Source organism: Lichenostomus cassidix, chromosome 25, assembly GCF_008360975.1.
Source record: "Lichenostomus cassidix isolate B80296 chromosome 25, HeHo_3.0, whole genome shotgun sequence".
In the NCBI taxonomy this organism is placed as follows: Eukaryota; Metazoa; Chordata; class Aves; order Passeriformes; family Meliphagidae; genus Lichenostomus; species Lichenostomus cassidix.
This window is the reverse complement of record NC_139505.1, coordinates 3,214,673-3,237,634: the sequence shown is the minus strand read 5'-3', so window position 1 is coordinate 3,237,634 and position 22,962 is coordinate 3,214,673. Positions and strand designations below refer to the sequence as shown.

Below are 22,962 nucleotides of genomic sequence, written 5' to 3'. Positions count from 1 at the left end.
GAGGAGAAGGATTGAGGTTGGAGAAGGATTGAGGTTGGAAAAAGGACCTGGAGATCCTCCAGGAGATCCTCCAGGAGATTCCAGGAAGATGGAAAAATGGGAGGAGAAGAATCAAGGTGGAGAAATGATCTGGAGATCCTCCAGGAGATCCTCCAGGAGATTCCAGGAGGATGGAAAAACGGGAAGAGAACGAGAGGAGAAGGATTGAGGTGGAGAAAGAACCTGGAGATTCTCCAGGAGATCCTGGAGAGGATGGAAAAAATGGGAAGAGAATGAGAGGAGAAGGATTGAGGTTGGAGAAGGATCGAGGTGGAGAAAAGATCTGGAGATCCTCCAGGAGATCCTCCAGGAGATCCTCCAGGAGGACAGAAGAGAATGAGAGGAGGATTGAGGTGGAGGAAGAACCTGGAGATCCTCCAGGAGATTCTGGAGAGGATCGAAAAAACGGGAGGAGAATGAGAGGAGAAGGATTGAGGTCAGAGAAAGAACCTGGAGATCCTCCAGGAGGAGGTTCTGGAGATGATGGGGATGGAAAAAATGGGAGGAGAAGGATCGAGGTGGGGAGAGGATCTGGAGATCCTCCAGGAGATCCTCCAGGAGATCCTCCAGGAGATTCCAGAGAGGATGGAAAAATGGGAGGAGAAGGATCGAGGTCAAGAAAGGACCTGGAGATCCTCCAGGAGATCCTGGAGAGGATGGAAAAAACAGGAAGAGAATGAGAGGAGAAGGATTGAGTTGCAGAAAGGACCTGGAGATCCTCCAGGAGATTCCAGGAGGATGGAAAAATGGGAGGAGAAGGGTTGAGGTTGGAGAAAGGACCTGGAGATCCTCCAGGAGATCCTCCAGGAGGACAGAAGAGAATGAGAGGAGGATTGAGGTGGAGGAAGAACCTGGAGATCCTCCAGGAGATTCCGGAGAGGATCGAAAAACGTGAGGAGAATGAGAGGAGAAGGATTGAGGTCAGAGAAAGAACCTGGAGATCCTCCAGGAGGAGATTCCGGAGAGGATGGGGATGGAAAAAATGGGAGGAGAAGGATCGAGGTGGGGAGAGGATCTGGAGATCCACCAGGAGATCCTCCAGGAGATCCTCCAGGAGATCCTCCAGGAGATTCCAGAGAGGATGGAAAAATGGGAGGAGAAGGATCGAGGTCAAGAAAGGACCTGGAGATCCTCCAGGAGATCCTGGAGAGGATGGAAAAAATGGGAAGAGAATGAGAGAAGAAGGATTGAGTTGAAGAAAGGACCTGGAGATCCTCCAGGAGATTCCAGGAGGATGGAAAAATGGGAGGAGAAGGATTGAGGTTGGAGAAAGGATCTGGAGATCCTCCAGGAGATCCTCCAGGAGATCCTCCAGGAGGACGGAAGAGCATGAGAGGAGGATTGAGGTGGAGGAAGAACCTGGAGATCCTCCAGGAGATTCCGGAGAAGATCAAAAAACGGGAGGAGAATGAGAGGAGAAGAATTGAGGTGGAGGAAGAACCTGGAGATTCTCCAGGAGATTCCAGAGAGGATGGAAAAAATGGGAAGAGAATGAGAGGAGAAGGATTGAGGTTGGAGAAGAATTGAGGTTGGAGAAGGATCGAGGTGGAGAAAAGATCTGGAGATCCTCCAGGAGATCCTCCAGGAGGACAAAAGAGAATGAGAGGAGAAGAATTAAGGCCAGAGAAAGCACCTGGAGATCCTCCAGGAGATTCCAGGAGGATGGAAGAAAACGAGAGGAGGATTGAGGTGGAGGAAGAACCTGGAGATCCTCCAGGAGATCCTGGAGAGGACTGGGATGGAAAAAACGGGAGGAAAATCAGGAATCTCACCCTCGCCGAGGGAATAGACCTTAAATCCGGACATTTTCTTGGACAGGACGGACTTGGGGAGGTTGAGGAGGGCAGGGTTGTAGACCGGGAAGTCGTGGTAGTAATTCTCCAGGATCCACACGGCGGCGCGTTGGATGCTGCGGGAAAAACGGGAATGTGGGGAAAAAACGGGAATGTGGGGAAAAAACGGGAATGTGGGGAAAAAAATGGGGAAAAAAAATGGAAAAAAGGGGAAAAATGGGAATGTGGGAAAAAAAATGGGGGAAAAATGGGGAAAAAATGGGAATGTGGGGAAAAATGGGAATGTGGGGAAAAAATGGAAGGAAAAAAATGGGAAAAAATGGGAATGGGAAAAAACGGGAATGTGGGGAAAAACGGGAATGTGGGGAAAAAAAGGAAATGTAAAAAACCGGGAAAAATGGGAATGAAAAAACGGGGGGGAAAAAATGGGGAAAAAATGGGGAAAATGGGAATGTGGGGAAAAAACGGGAATGTGGGGAAAAATGGGGAAAAAAAGGGAATGTGGGGAAAAATGGGGAAAAAATGGAATGTGGGGGAAAAAATGGGGAAAAAATGGGGGAAAAATGGGGAAAAATGGGAATGTGAGGAAAGAAAACAGGAATGTGGAAAAAATGGGAATATGGGGGAAAAGGGAATGTGGGGAAAAAATGGGGGAAAAATGGGAATGTGGGGAAAAACGGGAATGTGGGGAAAAAATGGGGGAAAAAATGGGAATGTGGGGAAAAAACAGGAATGTGGGGAAAAAATGGGAATGTGGGGAAAAAATGGGGAAAAATGGGGGAAAATGGGAATGTGGGGAAAAATGGGATTTTGGGGAAAAATGGGAATGTGGGGATAAAACGGGAATGGGGGAGGGAGACAAACGTGGAGGGGATGGAATTCCCAAAAAAACTGTGGATTTCACATTCCTGGGAATGTCTTCCCACTCCCACCCCAGGAATGTCCACCAAAGCTGAGGTTCTCAACACAGTGACCCTCACCACCTTCTCCAGGAGGAAATTCCCACTCTATCTCCAGAAATGTCCACCAAAGCTGAGGTTCTTCACACTATGACCCTCACCACCTTCTCCAGGAGGAAATTCCCACTCCAACCCCAGAAATGACCACCAAACCGGAAGTTCTCAATGTTGTGACCCTCACCACCTTCTCCACCACCTTCCCCACAGCAGAAATGACCACCAAACCTGAAGTTCTCCACACTATGACCCTCACCACCTTCTCCAGGAATGAATTCCCACTCCAACTCCAGAAATGTCTACCAAACTTGAAGTTCTCCACACTACGACCCTCACCACCTACTCCACCCCTTTCCCACACCATGAATGTCCACCTGAGGCCACCAAACCTGAAGTTCTCCACACTATGACCCTCACCACCTTCTCCAGGAGGAAATTCCCACTCCAACCCCAGAAATGACCACCAAACCTGAAGTTCTCACCACTGTGACCCTCACCATGTTTTCCAGGAATGAATTCCCAGTCCAACTCCAGAAATGACCACCAAACCTGAAGTTCTCCACACTGTGACCCTCACCACCTTCTCCACCACCTTCCCCACTCCAGGAATGTCCACCAAACCTGAAGTTCTCAACACTGTGACCCTCACCACCTTCTCCACCACCTTCCCCACCCCAGAAATGTCCACCACACCTGAGGTTCTCAACACTATGACCCTCACCACCTTCTCCACAAGGAAATTCCCACTCTATCTCCAGAAATGTCCACCAAAGCTGAGGTTCTTCACACTGTGACCCTCACCACCTTCTCCATCACCTTCCCACCCCAGAAACACCCACTGAAGCCACCAAACCTGAGGTTCTCAACACTGTGACCCTCACCACCTTCACCACGAGGAAATTCCCACTCTATCTCCAGAAATGACCACCAAACCTGAAGTTCTCAACACTGTGACCCTCACCATGTTTTCCAGGAATGAATTCCCACTCCAACTCCAGAAATGACCACCAAACCTGAGGTTCTCAATGTTGTGACCTTCACCACCTTTCCCACCCCAGGGATGTCCACCAAACCCGAAGTTCTCAACGTTGTGATCCTCACCACCTACTCCACCACCTTTCCCACTCCCACCCCAGAAATGACCACCAAACCTCAAGTTCTCAACACTTCTCAACACCCTCACCACCTACTCCACCACCTTCCCCACCCCACAAACACCCAACCAAATCCCCCAAACCTGAGGTTCTCAACACTATGACCCTCACCCCCTTCTCCACAAGGAAATTCCCACTCTATCTCCAGAAATGACCACCAAACCGGAAGTTCTCAAGACTATGACCCTCACCACCTTCTCCACCACCTTCCCCACCCCAGAAATGACCACCAAACCTGAGGTTCTCAACGTTGTGACCTTCACCACCTTTCCCAGGAATGAATTCCCACTCCAACCACAGAAATGACCACCAAAGCTGAAGTTCTCAACGCTATGACCCTCACCACCTTCTCCAGGAATGAATTCCCACCCCATGCATGTCCACCTGAGGCCACCAAACCTGAAGTTCTCAATGTTGTGACCCTCACCACCTTCTCCAGGAGGAAATTCCCACTCTATCTCCAGAAATGTCCACCAAAGCTGAGGTTCTTCACACTATGACCCTCACCACCTTCTCCAGGAGGAAATTCCCACTCTATCTCCAGGAATGACCACCAAAGCTGAGGGGTTCTCAACACTGTGACCCTCACCACCTTCTCCAGGAGGAAATTCCCACTCCCACCACAGAAACGCCCACCAAAGCCACCAAACCTGAAGTTCTCAACACTGTGACCCTCACCACCTCCTCCACCACCTTCCCCACCCCAGAAATGACCACCAAACCTCAAGTTCTCAACAGTTCTCAACACCCTCACCACCTTCTCCACCACCTTCCCCACCCCACAAACACCCAACCAAATCCCCCAAACCTGAGGTTCTCAACACTATGACCCTCACCACCTTCTCCACAAGGAAATTCCCACTCTATCTCCAGAAATGACCACCAAACCTGAAGTTCTCAACACTATGACCCTCACCACCTCCTCCACCACCTTCCCCACCCCAGAAATGACCACCAAACCTCAAGTTCTCAACACTTCTCAACACCCTCACCACCTTCTCCACCACCTTCTCCATCACCTTCTCCACCACCCTCCCCACCCCCCGAAACACCCCCCGAACCTGAGGTGGCCGACGTTGTAGAAGCGGCTGGCGCCGTCGGCCGAGCGCACGGCCTTGAGGGTGAACTGCGGCTGCAGCTGCCGCAGCTCCAGCAGCACCACGGCCAGGTAGTGGACGAAGAGCAGGGCGTCCACCAGGGACACGGCGAACTGCACCACGGCGCGGTAGTTGCGGTCGCGGGAATCCAGGATCCTCACGCCGTAGAAGAGCCAGTAGGACACGACCAGCAGGAAGACCAGGACCATGAGGAGGGCGCGGAAGACGAAGACGCGCGGGAAGAAGGCCTTGGGGCGGCGGAAGAAGAGCGCCCAGCTGCCCAGCAGGAGGATGAGGAGCTTGAAGGCCACCGAGATGAAGAGTCCTTCACAGGGCGTCCCGCAGGGCTCCAGCTCTTCCCGCCACAGGAGCTGAGGGAGGAGGAGGAAGGCCAGCGGGGTGAGGAAGGCCAGCAGGGCCAAGGCGACGGCCAGCGCCACGCCCAGGTGGCGGGAGCAGTCCAGGTGGGCGTTGTCCTCCATGTCCTTGGCGATGCGCGTGAGGTCATCGTGGGAGATGCTGTGCTCCGAGGTCCCCGTCACCACCGTGGTGGTTTCGCCCCAGTTGTCGTCCTGTGGGGACAAGGGGGGGTGGGGTTGGGGATCACCTGGGCCAGGTGGTCGTCATGCATGTTCTACCTGGGCCAGGTGATCATCACACATGTTCTACCTGAGCCAGGTGATCATCACGCATGTTCTACCTGGGCCAGGTGATCATCATGCATGTCATACCTGGGCCAGGTGATCATCCTGCATGTCATACCTGGGCCAGGTGGTCATCATGCATGTCATACCTGGGCCAGGTGATCATCATGCATGTCCTACCTAGACCAGGTGGTCATCATGCATGTTCTACCTGGGCCAGGTGGTCGTCATGCATGTTCTACCTGGGCCAGGTGATCATCACACATGTCCTACCTGGGCCAGGTGATCATCATGCATGTTCTACCTGGGCCAGGTGATCATCATGCATGTTCTAGCTGGGCCAGGTGATCATCACGCATGTTCTACCTGGGCCAGGTGATCATCATGCATGTCATACCTGGGCCAGGTGATCATCATGCATGTTCTACCTGGACTAGGTAACCATCACGCATGTTCTACCTGGGCCGGGTGGTCGTCATGCATGTCCTACCTGGGCCAGGTGATCATCATGCATGTCCTACCTGGCCCAGGTGATCATTACACATGTCCTACCTGGGCCAGGTGATCATCACACATGTCCTACCTGGGCCAGGTGATCATCATGCATGTCCTACCTGGGCCAGGTGATCATCACACATGTCCTACCTGGGCCAGGTGGTCATCACACGTGTTCTAGCTGGACCAAGTGATCATCACGCATGTCCTACCTGGGCCAGGTGGTCATCACACCTGACCTACCTGGGCCAGGTGGTCATCACGCATGTCCTGCCTAGACCAGGTGACAATCCCACCTCCAGAACCTCAGGAGGGGACATTCCAGGGGTCATTCTGTGTCCCACCTGTCTCACCTGTCCCCAGTGCCCACCTCACCTCCAGGACCTCAGGAGAGGACATTCCATGGGTGGTTCTGTATCCCACCTGGCCCACCTGGCCCAGGTGACAATCCCATCTCCAGAGCCTCAGGATGGGACATTCCCAGGTGTCATTCCACCTGTCCCACCTGGCCCAGGTGACAATCCCATCTCCAGAGCCTCAGGATGGGACATTCCCAGGTGTCATTCCACCTGTCCCACCTGGCCCAGGTGACAATCCCATCTCCAGGACCTCAGATGGGACATTCCCAGGTGTCATTCCACGTCCCACCTGCCCCAGGAATTGTCACCCTGGGGAGGGGACAGGAGACATTCCCAGGGGTCATTCTGGGTCCTACCTGTCCCACCTGTCCCAGGAATTGTCACCCTGGGAAGGGGACAAGGGACATTCCCTGCCCCTGGATCTTTAAGGATCTTTCAGGTTCCTTTCCATCCCAAACCATTCTAGGATTTTAAGGAATTTTAAGGATTTTCCATCCCAAACCATTCCAGGATTTTCTCTCCCAGTTTAATGGGATTTTAGGGACAAACTCTGGATTTTTGGGATCAATCCAGGTGATCCCACATCCCAACCCCACCTCCCGGCGCGGTGAGAACCTCCCCACCCCTGGGACGATCCCAAACCTCCCTTCCCACCAATCCCACAACTCCACGGATTTCGTTCCAAACCCAAACCCTTTCGGGCTTTCCGGAGGGACGGGAAGGGCAGGTTTTTTTTTTCGGGAGCCTCAATTCCCAGGAGGAGTTTTTTCGGGAACACCGAGAGCTCCGGAGCTGCCGCCGGCGTGGGCGGATTTTGGGAAGAGGATGAAAGGGATCTGTGGGATTTCGGCTCCGCCGAGTCTGGAGGAATCCCAAAAAAAAAAAAAAAAAACAACCCCAAAAAATCCCCAAAAAATCCCAAAAAAATCCTAAAAAATCCTAAAAAAATCCCCCAAAAAATCCCAAAAAACCCCCAAACTGGGGGCAACTTCATCCCTTCCACCCCACGGGAATTGGGGGAATTTTTTGGGATTGGAATCCCTCGGGATCGGAGTTTTCCGAGGCGCCGCCGCCGTTCCCTTTCATTTTCCCGGGACTGGACCGACCGGCTCGACCGGGAAATCCCGAAATTCCGCCGGGAAGCTCCCGGGAGATCCCACAGGCAGGGTTTGGGATTTCAGTCCCACAGCCAGGATTTGGGATTTCAGTCCCACAGCCAGGGTTTGGGATTTCAGTCCCACAGCCAGGATTTGGGATTTCAGTCCCACAGCCAGGATTTGGGATTTCAGTCCCACAGTTAGGATTTGGGATTTCAACCCTGATTTCCCCCTTTTCCCTCTCATCCCCCACATAGATTCATTGTCCAGCAAAGGTTGGGAAGTTCCCAAATTCCCCAAATTTTCCCAAATTCCACCAGGAAGCTCCCGGGAGATCCCACAGACAGGATTTGGGATTCCAACCCTGATCTTTTCCCCCTCTCGTCCCTCTGCATGGATTTGTTGTATAGCAAAAGCTGGGAAATTCCCAAATTCCCGAAATTTTCCCAAATTCCAGCAGGAAGCTCCCAGGAGATCCCACAGGCAGGATTTGGGATTTTAATCCCATAGGCAGGATTTGGGATTTCAGCCCCACAGTCAGGATTTGGGATTTCAATCCTGATTTTTTCCCCCTCTCGTCCCTCTGCATGGATTTGTTGTACAGCAAAGACTAGGAAATCCCAAAATCCCAAAATTCCACTGGGAGATCCCACTGCCAGGATTTGGGATTCTGATCCCACTGCCAGGATTTGGGATTCCGATTTTTCCTGCTCACCCTGTCGTCCCCCCTTGTCAACTCATTGTCCAGCAAAGGCTGGGAAATCCCAAAATCCCAAAATTCCACCAGGAAGCTCCACAGTCAGGATTTGGGATTCTGATCCCACAGTCAGGATTTGGGATTCCAATCCCAAAATTAGGATTTGGGATTCCAACCCCACAGTCAGGATTTGGGATTTCAGTCCCACAGTCAGGATTTGGGATTCCAACCCCACAGTCAGGATTTGGGATTCTGATCCCACTGCCAGGATTTGGGATTCCAACCCCACAGCCAGGATTTGGGATTTCAACCCCACACTCAGGATTTGGGATTCCGATTTTTCCCGCTCACCCTGTTGTCCCACAGCCAGGATTTCGGATTCCGACCCCACAATTAGGATTTGGGATTCCAACCCCACAGTTAGGATTTGGGATCCCGATTTTTCCTGCTCACCCTGTCATCCCACAGTCAGGATTTGGGATTCCAACCCCACAGCCAGGATTTGGGATTTCAGTCCCACAGTCAGGATTTGGGATTCCAACCCCCCAATTAGGATTTTTCCCGCTCACCCTGTCGTCCCCCCGCGTGGACTCGTTGTCCAGCAAAGGCTCTCCCGGCGCCTGGATCGTCACCGACTTGTCCCCTCTTGTCCCCTCCCGGCTCTTGGAGCGATGGCGTTCCCGCCGATCCCTGGGAAAACGGGAAAAGTGGGAATTGGGATTGGGGAAACAATGGGATTGGGGAAACAATGGGATTGGAGAAATATAATGGGATGGGGAAATTTAATGGGATTGGGGAAATATAATGGGATTGGGAAATATAATGGGATGGGGGAAATATAATGGGATTGGGGAAATATAATGGGATGGGGAAATATAATGGGATTGGGAAATATAATGGGATGGGGAAATATAATGGGATTGGGGAAATATAATGGGATTGGGGAAATATAATGGGATGGGGAAATTTAATGGGATTGGGAAATATAATGGGATTGGGAAATATAATGGATTGGGGAATATAATGGGATTGGGGAAACGCAATGGGATTGGGAAATATAATGGGATTGGGGAAATATAATGGGATTGGGAAATATAATGGGATTGGGAAATATAATGGGATTGGGGAATTTAATGGGATTGGGAAACATAATGGGATTGGGAAAACATAATGGGATGCCCTGATGGGAATAGGAAAATAATGGGGAAAACACAATGGGATCATCCTGATGGGAATAGGGAAAACAATGGGATTGGGAAAACAATGGGATCGCCCTGAGTGGGATTGGGAAAATGAAAAGACAATGGGATGGGGAAAATATAATGGGATCACCCTGATGAGAATAGGGAAAACTCAGTGGGATCACCCTGATTGGAATTGGGAAACAGCAATGGGATTGGGAAAACATAATGGGATCACCCTGATGGGAATAGGGAAAACAATGGGGAAAACACAGTGGGATCACCCTGAGTGGGAGTACAGAAAACATAACGGGATCACCTCAAATAGGGTGGGGAAAACACCCTATTTTTAAAATTCCCTATGGGAATAGGGAAATCACAATGGGATCATCCCAAATGGAATGGGGAAAACACTAAGGGATCATCCCGATGGGAACAGGGAAAACATAATGGGATCATCCTGATGGGAATAGGGAAAACACTATGGGATGACCCCAAATGGAATGGGGAAACATAATGGGATCACCCTGAGTGGGATTGGGAAAATACAATGGGGAAAACACAATGGGATCACCCCAAATGGAATGGAGAAAACACAATGGGATCATCCCAGACAGGATGGGAAAACACAATGGGATCACCCTGATGGGAACAGGAAAAACACAATGGGATCACCCTGATGGGAACAGGGAAAACACAATGGGATCACCCTGATGGGAACAGGGAAAACACTATGGGATGACTCTGATGGGAATAGGGAAAACACAATTGGATCATCCCAAATGGAATGGAGAAAACACTAAAGGATCACCCTGATGGGAACAGGGAAAACATAATGGGATGATCCCAATGGGAATAGGGAAAACACTAAGGGATCACCCCAAATAGGATGGGGAAAACACAATGGGATCACCCTGATGGGAACAGGGAAAACACTATGGGATCACCCCAAATGGAATAGGCAAAACCCAATGGGATCACCCCAAATAGGATGGGGAAAACACAATGGGATCATACCAAATGGAACAGGGAAAACACAATGGGATCACCCCGAGTGGGACTGGGAAAACACTAAGGGGTCACCCCAAATGGAATAGGGAAAACACAATGGGGTCACCCTGATGGGAATAGGGAAAACAATGGGGAAAACACAATGGGATCACCCCAAATAGGATGGGAAAATACGATGGGATCACCTTGAGTGGGATTGGGAAAACACAATGGGATCACACCAAATGGGATCGGGAAAACACAATGGGATCACCCCGATGGGAATAGGGAAAATAGTGGGATCATCCCAATGGGAATAGGGAAAACACTAAGGGATCATCCCAAATAGGATGGGGAAATCACAATGGGATCACCCTGATGGGAACAGGGAAAACACAATGGGATCACCCCAGATAGGAATAGGGAAAACACAATGGTATCATCCCAAATGGAATGGGAAAACCACTAAGGGATCATCCCAAATGGAATGGGGAAAACACAATGAGATTGGGAAAACCCAATGGGATCACCAACAATAGGAATAGGGAAAACCCAATGGGATCATCCCAAATAGGATGGGGAAAACACAATGGGATCACCACAATGGGAATAGGGAAAACCCAATGGGATCACCAACAATAGGATGAAACTCAGGATTGCCCACCTGTGCTTGCGGGAGCTGCGGGAATGGCCGGATTTGTAGGAATATCCCGAATATTGGGACTCGTTATCCATGGCGTCGGGCTTGCGGGGTTTGCGGCGCTCCAGGATTTGGGGTTTGGGTTTGGCCAGGACCTCCTTCAGGGGGGGCTTCTTCAGGCCCAGGGGAGCCTTGAGGAACTCCGCGACCTTTAGGGGCTCAATTTTGTCACCGGGGGGGACCTTGGGCTGGAGAAAGGGACACGCCCACCTGGGGGGACACCGGGATGTCACTGGGACCAGTATGGACCAGTATGGACCAGTATGCACCATAATCCATGCTGTCCCTGTGTCCTTGTGGCCAATGGGGTCAGGAAAAGGAATTTGGGGTCAGGAGGAAGAGAGAATTTGGGATTGGAAGGGAAAAGGAGGTTGGGAAGTTAAAGGGAATTTGGGAAGGAAAAGGGAATTTAGGGTCAGTAGGGAAAAGGAATTAGGGAAAGGAAAGGGAATTTGGGATTGGCAAGGAAAAGGAATTTGGGATCAGTAGGGAAAAGGAATTTGGGGTCAGGAAAAGGAATTCAGGATCAGGAGGGAGAGGATATTTGGGGTCAGGAAAAGGGAATTTGGGGTCAGCAGAGAAAAGGAATTTGGGAAAGGAAAGGGAATTTGGGATTGTCAAGGAAAAGGAATTTGGGATCACCAGGGAAAGGGAATTTGGGGTCAATAGGAATTCCAGGACCTTTAGGGGCTCAATTTTGTCACCGGGGGGGACCTCGGGCTGGAGAAAGGGACACGCCCACCTGGGGGGACACTGGGATGTCACTGGGACCAGTATGGACCAGTAAGTGACCCATCCCATTTCTCTGTCCCATTTTCTGTGGTGAATGGGGTCAGGGAGAGGAAATTTGGGGTCAGGAAAAAGGAATTTAGGATCAGCAGGGAATAGGAAGTTGGGAAGTGAAAGGGAATTTGGGATCAGGAGGGAGAGAGAATTTGGGAAAGGAGAAGGAATTTGGGATCAACAAGGAGAGGGAATTTGGGGTCAGGAAAAGGGAATTTGGGGTCAGGAGGGAGAGCGGATTTGGGGTCAGGAAAAGGGAATTTGGGGTCAGAAAGGAAAAGGAAGTTGGGAAGGGAAAGGGAATTTGGGATCGGCAAGGAAAAGGAATTTGGGATTGGCAGGGAAAGGGAATTTGGGGTCAGGAAAAGGGAATTTGGGGTCAGGAGGGAGAGGAGATTTGGGGTCAGGAAAAGGGAATTTGGGGTCAGGAAAGGGAATTTGGGGTCAGGAGGGAGAGTGGATTTGGGGTCAGGAAAAGGGAATTTGGGATTGGAAGGGAAAAGGGGTTTGGGAAGTGAAAGGGAATTTGGGATCGGCAGGGAGAGGGAATTTGGGGTCAGTAGGGAAAAGGAATTTGGGGTCAGGAAAGGGAATTTGGGGTCAGGAGGGAGAGCGGATTTGGGGTCAGGGAAAGGGAATTTGGGGTCAGAAGGGAAAAGGAAGTCGGGAAGGGAAAAGGAATTTGGGATCAGAAAGGGAATTTGGGATCAGCAGGGAAAGGGAATTTGGGAAAGGAAAGGGAATTTGGGATCAGCAGGGAGAGGGAATTTGGGATCAGGAGGAAAAGGGAATTTGGGATCAGCAGGGAAAAGGAATTTGGGATCAGCAGGGAAAGGGAATTTGGGATCATGAAAAAGGAATTTGGGATCAGGGAAAGGGAATTTGGGATCAGTAAGGAGAAGGAATTTGGGAAGGAAAAGGGAATTTGGGAAGGAAAAGGGAATTTGGGATCAGGAGAGAAAGGGAATTTGGGATTTATAGGGAGAGGGAATTTGGGATCAGCCTTTTCCCGAGGTTTCGGGGTAGCTCTGGCCACCCCAAACCCCTCCATCAACCCCCTGGATTCATCCCAAAAAATTCCAAATCCCTCTGGACAATCCCGCCAAACCCTCCTCCCTTTTCCCGACGGTTTTTGGTGAATCCGGATACCCCAAATCCCCCAAATCCCCCATTTTTCCACGGAAAGGCCCCAGGTTTCCATGGGAACGATCCCAAAAATCCCTGCTGCCCCTTTTTGGGGCCTCGGGGAGGAGGGAGAAGGTCAGGGGGAGAGAAGGGGGAGATTCCTTTGTCCGGAATTCCCGATGATCCGAAGGGATCGCCATGGAAACCGAGGGGTTTCCCTGAGCCGGGGAGAGAATGGGAATGAGAATGGGAATGATAATGGGAATAATGGGAATGAGAATGGGAATGGGGTGGGAATAATGGGAATGATAATGGGAATAATAATGGGAATGATAATGGGAATGATAATGGGAATGGGGTGGGAATAATGGGAATAATGGGAATAATGGGAATAATGATGGGAATGATAATGGGAATAATAATGGGAATGATAATGGGAATAATGATGGGAATGATGGGAATAACAATGGGAATGATGGGAATAATAATGGGAATGATAATGGGAATGATGGGAATGATGGGAATAATGGAAATAATGGGAATAATGGGAATAATAATGGGGATGAGAATGGGAATAATGATGGGAATAACGATGGGAATGATAATGGGAATGATAATGGGAATAATGGGAATGATAATGGGAATGATAATGGGAATGATGGGAATAATAATGGGAATGATGGGAATAAGAAGGGGATAATAACGGGAATAATGGGAATAATGATGGGAATGATAATGGGAATGATGGGAATGATAATGGGAATAATGATGGGAATAACAATGGGAATGATAATGGGAATAATGGGAATAATGGGAATAATAATGGGAATGATAATGGGAATAATAGGGTGGGATGGGAATGATGGGAGTAGTGGGAATGATGATGGGAATGATGGGAATAATGATGGGAATAATGATGGGAATAATGGGAATGGGAAATGGGAATAATAATGGGAATAATGGGAATGATAATGGGAATGATAATGGGAATGATAATGGGAATGATGATGGGAATAATAATGGGAATAATGGGAATGATGGGAATAATAATGGGAATAATGGGAATGGGAAATGGGAATAATGGGAATGATGATGGGAATGATGATGGGAATGATGGGAATGGGAAATGGGAATAATAATGGGAATAATGGGAATAATGGGAATAATGGGAATGATAGGAATGATGGGAATAACGATGGGAATGATGATGGGAATAATGGGAATGATGGGAATGATGGGAATGATAATGGGAATGATAGTGGGAATAATGGGAATGGGAATAGGAATGATGGGAATAATGGGAAGAATGGGAATGATGGGAATGATAATGGGAATGATGGGAATGATAATGGGAATAAGGATGGGAATAATGGGAATGATGGGAATGATGGAAATGATGGGAATAATGGGAATGGGAATGGCGTGGGAATGGGAAATGGGAATGGGTATATCCCAGTCCATCCCAGTTTCCCCAGTATGTCCCAGTCCATCCCAGTCCATCCCAGTCCATTCCCAGTCCCTCCCAGTCCATTCCCAGTCCTCCCAGTGGCTCACCGGGCTCCTCAGGCTCCGTGGCTCTGGAGCCTCCAGTCCATCCCAGTCCCTCCCAGTCCATCCCAGTTTGTTCCCAGTCCATCCCAGTCCCTCCGAATCCCATCCCAGTCCATCCCAATGACTCTGAATCCCATCCCAGTCCCTCCCAGTCCATTCCCAGTCCTCCCAGTGGCTCACCGGGCTCCTCAGGCTCCGTGGCTCCAGAGCCTCCAGTCCATCCCAGTCCATCCCAGTCCATCCCAGTCCATCCCAGTCCATCTGAATCCCTTCCCAGTCGCTCCCAGTGACTCCTAAACCATTCCCAGTCCCTCCCAGTCCCTCCCAGTCCATCCCAGTCCCTCCCAGTCCCTCACCGGGCTCCTCAGGCTCCGTGGCTCCGCCGTGGTTCTCAGCGATGCCCTCGGAGCTTCCGGAGCCTCCAGGGCGTCGCTGAGCTCAGCGCTGGGCATGGATGGATCCTGGCGGCACGGGGGGGCTGGAAAATGGGGGAAAAACGGGAATTCGGGAGATTTTCCTGGCTGGAATTCCCAATTTTCTGAGTTAGCTGGAATTTGACCAAAATCCGGGGAATTTCCGAGTGCTGGTTGTTGAGAAAACTTGGGAAAAGTGAAATATGTTGGTTGGGAAAAGGGAAGGATGGGGGTTGGACATTTTTCCATCAAGGAATCCTAAATTTTTGGGAATTCCTGGCTGGAATTCCCAAATCCCAAATCTCAGGAATTATCCCTAAATCCCAATAATTATCCCCAAATTCCAGGAATTTCCAAGTCATGGTTGTTGAGGAAACTTGGGAAAAGTGAAAGATGTTGGTTGGGTAAAAGGAAGGATGTGAGTTGGACATTTTTCCATCAAGGAATCCTGAAATTTTTGGGAATTGCTGGCTGGAATTCCTGAATCCCAATTCCCAGGAATTATCCCTAAATCCCACTAATTTTCCCCAAATCCCAGGAATTTCCGAGTGCTGGTTGTTGAGGAAACTTGGGAAAAGTGGAATATGTTGGTTGGGAAAGGGAACGGTGTGGGTTGGACATTTTTCCATCAAGGAATCCTGAAATTTTTGGGAATTCCTGGCTGGAATTCCCAAATCCAGAATCCCGGGAATTATCCCTAAATCCCAGGAATTATCCCCAAATCCCAGGAATTTCCAAATCCCAGCAACTGAGGAAAATTGGGAAAAGCAAAAAGGATTTGGGTTGGAAAAGCGATGGATGTGGATCGGAAATTCCACCTCAAGGAATCCCAAAATTTTTGGGAATCCCCGAAATTCTTGGGAATTCCCGAACCCCAAATCCCAGGAATTATCCCTAAATCCCAGGAATTATCCCCAAATTCCAGGAATTTCCAAGTCCTGGCAACTGAGGAATCTTGGGAAAAGCGATGGATGTGGGTTGGACACTCAGGGAATCCCAAAATTTTTGGGAATCTGGAATAAATTTGGGATTTTTCCAGAAATCCTGGAGTTTCCCAGAAATCCCTGAGTTTTCCAGGAATCCAAGTGTCTCCAGTTGAAAAAAATTCCAGATTTTCCAGGAATTCCTGAGTTTTCCGGGAATCCAAGTGTCTCCAGTTGAAGGAAATTTGGGATTTTCCAGGAATCCTGGAGTTTTCCAGGAATTTGATTGTCTCCAGTTGAAAAAAATTCGGGATTTTCCAGGAATTCCTGAGTTTTCCGGGAATCCGATTGTCTCTGGTTGAAAAAAATTTGGGATTTTCCAGGAATTCCTGAGTTTTCCTGGAATCCAAGTGTCTCCAGCTGAAGGAAATTTGGGATTTTTCCAGAAATCCTGGAGTTTTCCACAAATCTCCATGTTTCCAGCTGAAGGAAAAAATTGGGATTTTCCAGAAATCCTTGAGTTTCCCAGAAATCTCTGAGTTTTCCAGGTATTCCTGAGTTTTCTGGGAATCCACGTGTCTCCAGTTGAAAAAAATTCCGAATTTTCCAGGAATCCTGAAGTTTTCCTGGAATTTGATTGTCTCCAGTTGAAAAAAATTTGGGATTTTCCAGGAATTCCTGAAGTTTTCTGGGAATCCAAGTGTCTCCAGCTGAAGGAAATTTGGGATTTTCCAGGAATGCCAAAGTTTTCCAGGAATCCCATTGTCTCCAGCTGAAGGAAATTCGGGATTTCCCAGGAATCCTGGAGTTTTCCGGGAATTTGATTGTCTCCAGTTGAAAAAATTTGGGATTTTCCAGGAATCCTGAAGTTTTCTGGGAATCCAAGTGTCTCTGGTTGAAAAAAATTTGGAATTTTCCAGGAATTCTGAAGTTTTCTGGGAATCCAAGTGTCTCCAGCTGAAGGAAATTTGGGATTTCCCAGGAATTCCTGAGTTTTCTGGGAATCTGATTGTCTCCAGTTGAAAAAATTTGGGATTTTCCAGGAATCCCGAAGTTTTCCGGGAATCCAATTGTCTCTGGTTGAAAAAAATTTGGGATTTTCCAGGAATTCCTGAGTTTTCCGGGAATCCAAGTGTCTCCAGTTGAAAAAAATTTGGGGTTTTCCAGGTATCCTGAAGTTTTCCAGGAATCCCATTGTCTCCAGCTGAAGGAAATTTGGGATTTTCCAGGAATCCCAAAGTTTTCCAGGAATCTGATTGTCTCCAGCTGAAGGAAATTTGGGATTTCCCAGGAATCCTGGAGTTTTCCGGGAATTTGATTGTCTCCAGTTGAAAAAATTTGGGATTTTCCAGGAATTCTGAAGTTTTCCAGGAATCCAAGTGTCTCTGGTTGAAGGAAATTTGGGATTTTCCAGGAATCCTAAAGTTTTCCGGGAATCCAAGTGTCTCCAGCTGAAGGAAATTCAGGATTTTCCTGAGTTTTCTGGGAATCCAAGTGTCTCCAGCTGAAAAAAATCCCAATTTTCTAGGAATCCTTGGGTTTTCTGGGAATCTGATTATCTCCAGCTGAAGGAAATTTGGGATTTTCCAGGAATCCAGGATTGGATTTTCCAGGAGAATGGAATTCCAGGAATTCCATCAGGAATCCGATGTGGTTCTGAAGGGTGAAAAATCCCAGAATTTCGGGATTTTTCCGGGAAAGAATTCCAAATTCTCCGAATCTCGATGGATCGACATCATTTCCACCAGGATGAAATTCCAGGAATTCCCTGGACAACTCCAGGATTGGTGAATCCAAACCTCCCCAGGCCTTTTCCATGGGAAAAATTCCCAAAATTCCGAAGTTTTCCACATCCTGGATCCCAAAAAAACGGCAGGAAAAAAGAATTCCTTTTGGGATTGAGGAGTTCTGGGATGTTTTCCTCGGATTTCCTGAAATTCCTTGGATTTGGGGTGGTGCTGGCTGGGAATTCTGGTTCCTTCCCCAAATCCCAAATCCTAAAATCCCAAATCCTGAAATCCCAAAATCCTAAAATCCCAAAATCCCAAAATCCCGAATTAAACCGAATGCAGGAAAATGAGGAATTCCCGTCGGATCATTGCTGATTCCCTCTGGAATTTGGTGATTCCAACCCCAAATCCAACCCTGGTGTTCATTGGGAATTGATTAATTGGGAATTAATTGGGGTTGGGAGTTAATTGGTGATGGGGAATTAATTGGGAGTTAATTGATTTGCCAAAGGGAGAAGAATCCTAAAGGAAGAAAAATCCCAAAAGAAGAAAAATCCTAAAGGAAGAAAAATCCCAAAGGAGAAATCACTCCAAAGGAAGAAAAATCCCAAATTAAAAGAATCCCAAAGGAAAAAAATCCTGAAAGAAGAGAATCCCAAAGGAAAAAAAATCCCAAAGGAAGGAAAATCCCAAAGTGAAAAGGAATCCTAAAGTGAAAAAGAATCCTAAAGGAAAAAAAATCCTAAAGGAAGAAAAATCCCAAAGTGAAAAAGAATGCTAAAGGAAGAAAATTCCTAAAGGAAAATCATCGCAAAGGAAGAAGAATCCCAAAAGAAGAAGAATTCCAAAGGAAAAAAATCCTGAAGGAAAAAATATCCTAAAGGAGGAAAAATCCTAAAGGAGGAAAAATCCCAAAGGAAGAAGAATCCTAAAGGAAGAAAAATCCTAAAGGAAGAAAAATCCCAAAGGAAGAATAATTCTAAAGGAAAAATCCCTCCAAAGGGAGAAAAATCCCAAATTAAAAGAATTCCAAAGGAAAATAATCACGAAGGAAAAAAATCCCAAAGGAAGAAGAATCCTAAAGGAAGAAAAATCCTAAAGGAAGAAAAATCCCAAAGGAGAAATCACTCCAAAGGAAGAAAAATCCCAAATTAAAAGAATTCCAAAGGAAAAGAATCCTGAAGGAAAATAATCCCAAAGGAAAAATCATTGCAAAGGAAAAAGAATCCTAAAGGAAACAGAATCCCAAAGGAAGAAAAATCCCAAAGTGAAAAGGAATCCTAAAGTGAAAAAGAATCCTAAAGGAAAAAAAAAATCCCAAAAGGAGAAATCATCCCAAATTAAAAGACTCCTAAAGGAAAACGATCCCAAATGAAAAGAATCCCAAAGGAAAAAAAATCCCAAAGTGAAAAAGAATCCCGAAGGAAGAAGAATTCCAAAGTGAAAAGGAATCCCAAAGTGAAAAAGAATCCTAAAGGAAGAAAAATCCCAAAGGAAGAAAAATCCTAAAGGAAGAAAAATCCTAAAGGAGGAAAAATCCCAAAGGAGGAAAAATCCCAAAGGAAAAGAATCCCAAAGGAAGAAAAATCCTGAAGGAAGAAAAATCCTAAAGGAAGAAAAATTCCAAAGGAAAAGAATCCCAAAGGAAGAAAAATCCTAAAGGAAGAAGAATCCCAAAGGAAAAAAAAATCGCAAAGGAAATTCATCCCAAATTAAAAGGATCCCAAAGGAAAAAAATCCCAAATTAAAAGAATTCCAAAGGAAAAAAATCCCAAATTAAAAGAATCCCAAAGGAAAAAACTCCCAAATTAAAAGAATTCCAAAGGAAACTCAACCCGAAGGAAAAAATCCCAAAGGAAACTCATCCCAAAGGAAAAGGATCCCAAAGTCGGAGGAGCTACCGGCAGCTCAGGCTCTGCGCCAGGAGAAAAACCTGCTCGGGATCCTGCTGGGGCTGTCGGGGAGCTGCGGGGGACACTGGGAACGGCCTGGGGACAGCCTGGGGACAGCCTGGGGACAGCCTGAGACCACCGGGGACACCGGGAACGGCCTGGGGACAGCCTGGGGACAGCCTGAGACCACCGGGAACGGCCTGGGGACAGCCTGGGGACACCGGGAACGGCCTGGGGACAGTCCGGGGACACCGGGAACGGCCTGGGGACAGCCTGGGGACAGCCTGAGACCACCGGGGACACCGGGAACGGCCTGGGGACAGCCTGGGGACAGCCTGAGACCACCGGGGACACCGGGAACGGCCTGGGGACAGCCTGGGGACACCGGGAACGGCCTGGGGACAGTCCGGGGACAGCCTGGGGACAGCCCGGGGACACCGGGGACAGCCTGAGACCACCGGGGACACCGGGAACGGCCTGGGGACAGCCTGGGGACACCGGGAACGGCCTGGGGACAGCCTGGGGACAGCCTGGGGACAGCCTGAGACCACCGGGGACACCGGGAACGGCCTGGGGACAGTCTGGGGACACCGGGAACGGCCTGGGGACAGCCCGGGGACACACTGAGACCACCGGGGACACCGGGAACGGCCTGGGGACAGCCTGGGGACAGCCTGGGGACAGCCTGGGGACAGCCTGAGACCACCGGGGACACCGGGAACGGCCTGGGGACAGCCTGGGGACAGCCTGGGGACAGCCTGGGGACAGCCTGGGGACAGCCTGGGGACAGTCCGGGGACACCGGGAACGGCCTGGGGACAGCCTGGGGACAGCCTGAGACCACCGGGGACACCGGGAACGGCCTGGGGACAGTCCGGGGACAGCCTGGGGACAGCCCGGGGACACCGGGAACGGCCTGGGGACAGCCCGGGGACAGCCTGGGGACAGTCCGGGGACACCAACCCCACCGGGGACACCGGGAACGGCCTGGGGACAGCCCGGGGACACAACGCCTGGGGACAGTCCGGGACACCCGGAACGGCCTGGGGACAGCCTGGGGACAGCCTGAGACCACCGGGGACACCGGAACGGCCTGGGGACAGCCCGGCAGCCTGAGACCACCGGGCACCGGGAACGGCCTGGAAGCCTGGGGACACTGGAACGGCCTGGGACAGTCCGTCCGGGACAGCGCCCTGGGTGACAGCCTGACAACCAGATAGCAACCCCTGAGACCAAACCCGTAACACCGAACCGCCTGAATGAAATTGGGACAATGAACGGCCTGGGGACAGCCTGGGGACAGCCTGGGGACAGCCTGAGACCACCGGGGACACCGGGAACGGCCTGGGGACAGCCTGGGGACACCTGAACCCCACCGGGGACCCACCGGGAATGGCCTGGGGACACTGGGGACACCGGGAACATCCTGAACTCCACCGGGAACGGCCCGGGGACAGCCCGGGGACACTCTGAGACCACTGGGGACACCGGGAACAGCCCGGGGACAGCCCGGGGACACCCCAATGCCACCGGGAACACCTCGGGAACACCGGAACCCCACCGGGGACACCGGGAACACCCCAAAATCACCGGGAACACCCCAATCCCACCGGGGACCCACCGGGAACAGCCCGGGAACACCCGAACCCCACCGGGGACACCCAAATCCCATCGGGGACACCCTGAGAACACCCAAATCCCACCGGGGACAACCTGGGGACACCCAAATCCCATCGGGGACACCCCGGAAACACCGGGAGCCCGCTGGGAACACCCGAACCCCACCGGGACACCCGGCTGGCACCACCCTGGCCCGGCGGGGACACCTGGGGGACACCGGGGGGACACCGGGAATACCCCGAACCCACCGGGACACCCGGCTGGCACCGCGGGGACACCGAGGGGACACGAGGGGACACGGAGGGGACACCGCGGAGGGGATGGGGGACACCCCGAAGGTGTTGGGGACACCCCGAAAGTGACGAGGGGACAGTGGGGACACCCCGGGGACACCCCGAAAGTGACGAGGGACACCCCGGGGGACACGCCGGGGAGACGCCGCAGGTGTTGGGGACACACGGGGGACACTAGGGGACACCCCGGAGAGGATGGGGGACACCGCGGGGAGACCTCGCAGGTGACGAGGGACACCGGAGACACCCCGGGGACACCCCGAAAGTGACGAGGGGACACCCCGGGGACACCGGGGAGACCCCGAAAGTGACGAGGGGACACCCCGGGGACACCCCGCAGGTGTTGGGGACACCCGGGGGACACCCCGCAGGTGTTGGGGACACCCGGGGGACACTAGGGACACCCCGCAGGTGTTGGGGACACCCTGGGGACACTAGGGACACCCCGCAGGTGCCCCAGGCCGAGCACAAAGCTCGCCGCTGTCGCCGCCGCATCATCCCCGCCGGAACCGGAGGGGTCGCGACACATCCCCCGGTGTCGCGACATGTCCCCCCCGGTGTCCCCTCCGCCCCTCGGAGCTCCGCGACAACCGCGGGGGGTGTCCCGAAAGGTGTCGCATCTCCACCTCGGGACCTCCGCGACCCCCGAGAGCACCGGAAACCCTGCGGGGACCGGCGGGACTACCGGAAACCTTGCGGGGACTACCGGAAACCCTGCGGGGACCACCGGGAGCCTCTCGCCACCTCCCCGAGCGGGGGAAAAGCCGCCGAGGCTCCCGGGGCCCTCGGTAGCCACCGGGAACGGGGCGAGCTCGGCCCCGCGATCCCCAAAAATCCCCGAAAAATCCCTTAAAATCCCCTAAAATCCACCCCAAAATCCATCCCGAGCTCACCATCGCCGCCGCACCTTTGTGCGTTTCCCCCCCGCACCGAAATCCCGGCGGCGGAGAGGAGGAGGAGGAGGAGAGGAGGAAGAGGAGGAGGAGGAGGAGGAGAGGAGGAGGAGGAGGAGGAGGAGGAGGAGGAAGCGCCGTTCCCACCGAGCTCCCCCCGCCCAGCGCCGGCCGCTCCCGCCCATTGTCTGCGAGCCGCGCCGTGCTGAGCCGTGCTGAGCCGAGCCGGGCCTTTGTGTGCGGCGGGGAGGCGGGGGACAGCGGGGACAGGGAGGGACAGCGCGGGGACAGCGCTGGGATGGTGAGGGACACGGCGGGGATAGAGAGGGACACGGCGGGGGACAGCGGGAACAGGGAGGGACACGGCGGGGACACCCCCGGACACAACAGGGACACCCCGCGATGGTGAGGGACACAGCCGGGACACCCCCGGACACAACAGGGACACCTCGAGATGGTGAGGGACACGGCGGGGACAGGACGGGGACAGCGGGGACAGGGAGGGACACGGCGGGGACACCCCGGGATGGTGAGGGAC

At 51.2% G+C, this 22,962-nt stretch overlaps 1 protein-coding gene across 1 annotated transcript in view; it reads right to left on the bottom strand.

Annotated features, from left to right (window-relative positions):
* Positions 1–22,503, bottom strand: part of LOC146427357 (vang-like protein 2-A) — a 28,950-nt gene extending 6,447 nt beyond the window's left edge. The window contains exons 1-7 of the mRNA XM_085082423.1: positions 22,425–22,503; positions 15,018–15,139; positions 11,917–11,944; positions 11,167–11,384; positions 8,901–9,021; positions 5,004–5,611; positions 1,812–1,948 (exon numbers count right to left, since the gene is read on the bottom strand). Coding sequence (XP_084938549.1) covers positions 1,812–1,948; positions 5,004–5,611; positions 8,901–9,021; positions 11,167–11,237 — 937 coding nt within the window. The 5' untranslated portion in view covers positions 11,238–11,384; positions 11,917–11,944; positions 15,018–15,139; positions 22,425–22,503. The remainder of the gene's footprint in view (positions 1–1,811; positions 1,949–5,003; positions 5,612–8,900; positions 9,022–11,166; positions 11,385–11,916; positions 11,945–15,017; positions 15,140–22,424) is intronic.
* Between the last annotated feature and the right edge of the window lie 459 nt (positions 22,504–22,962).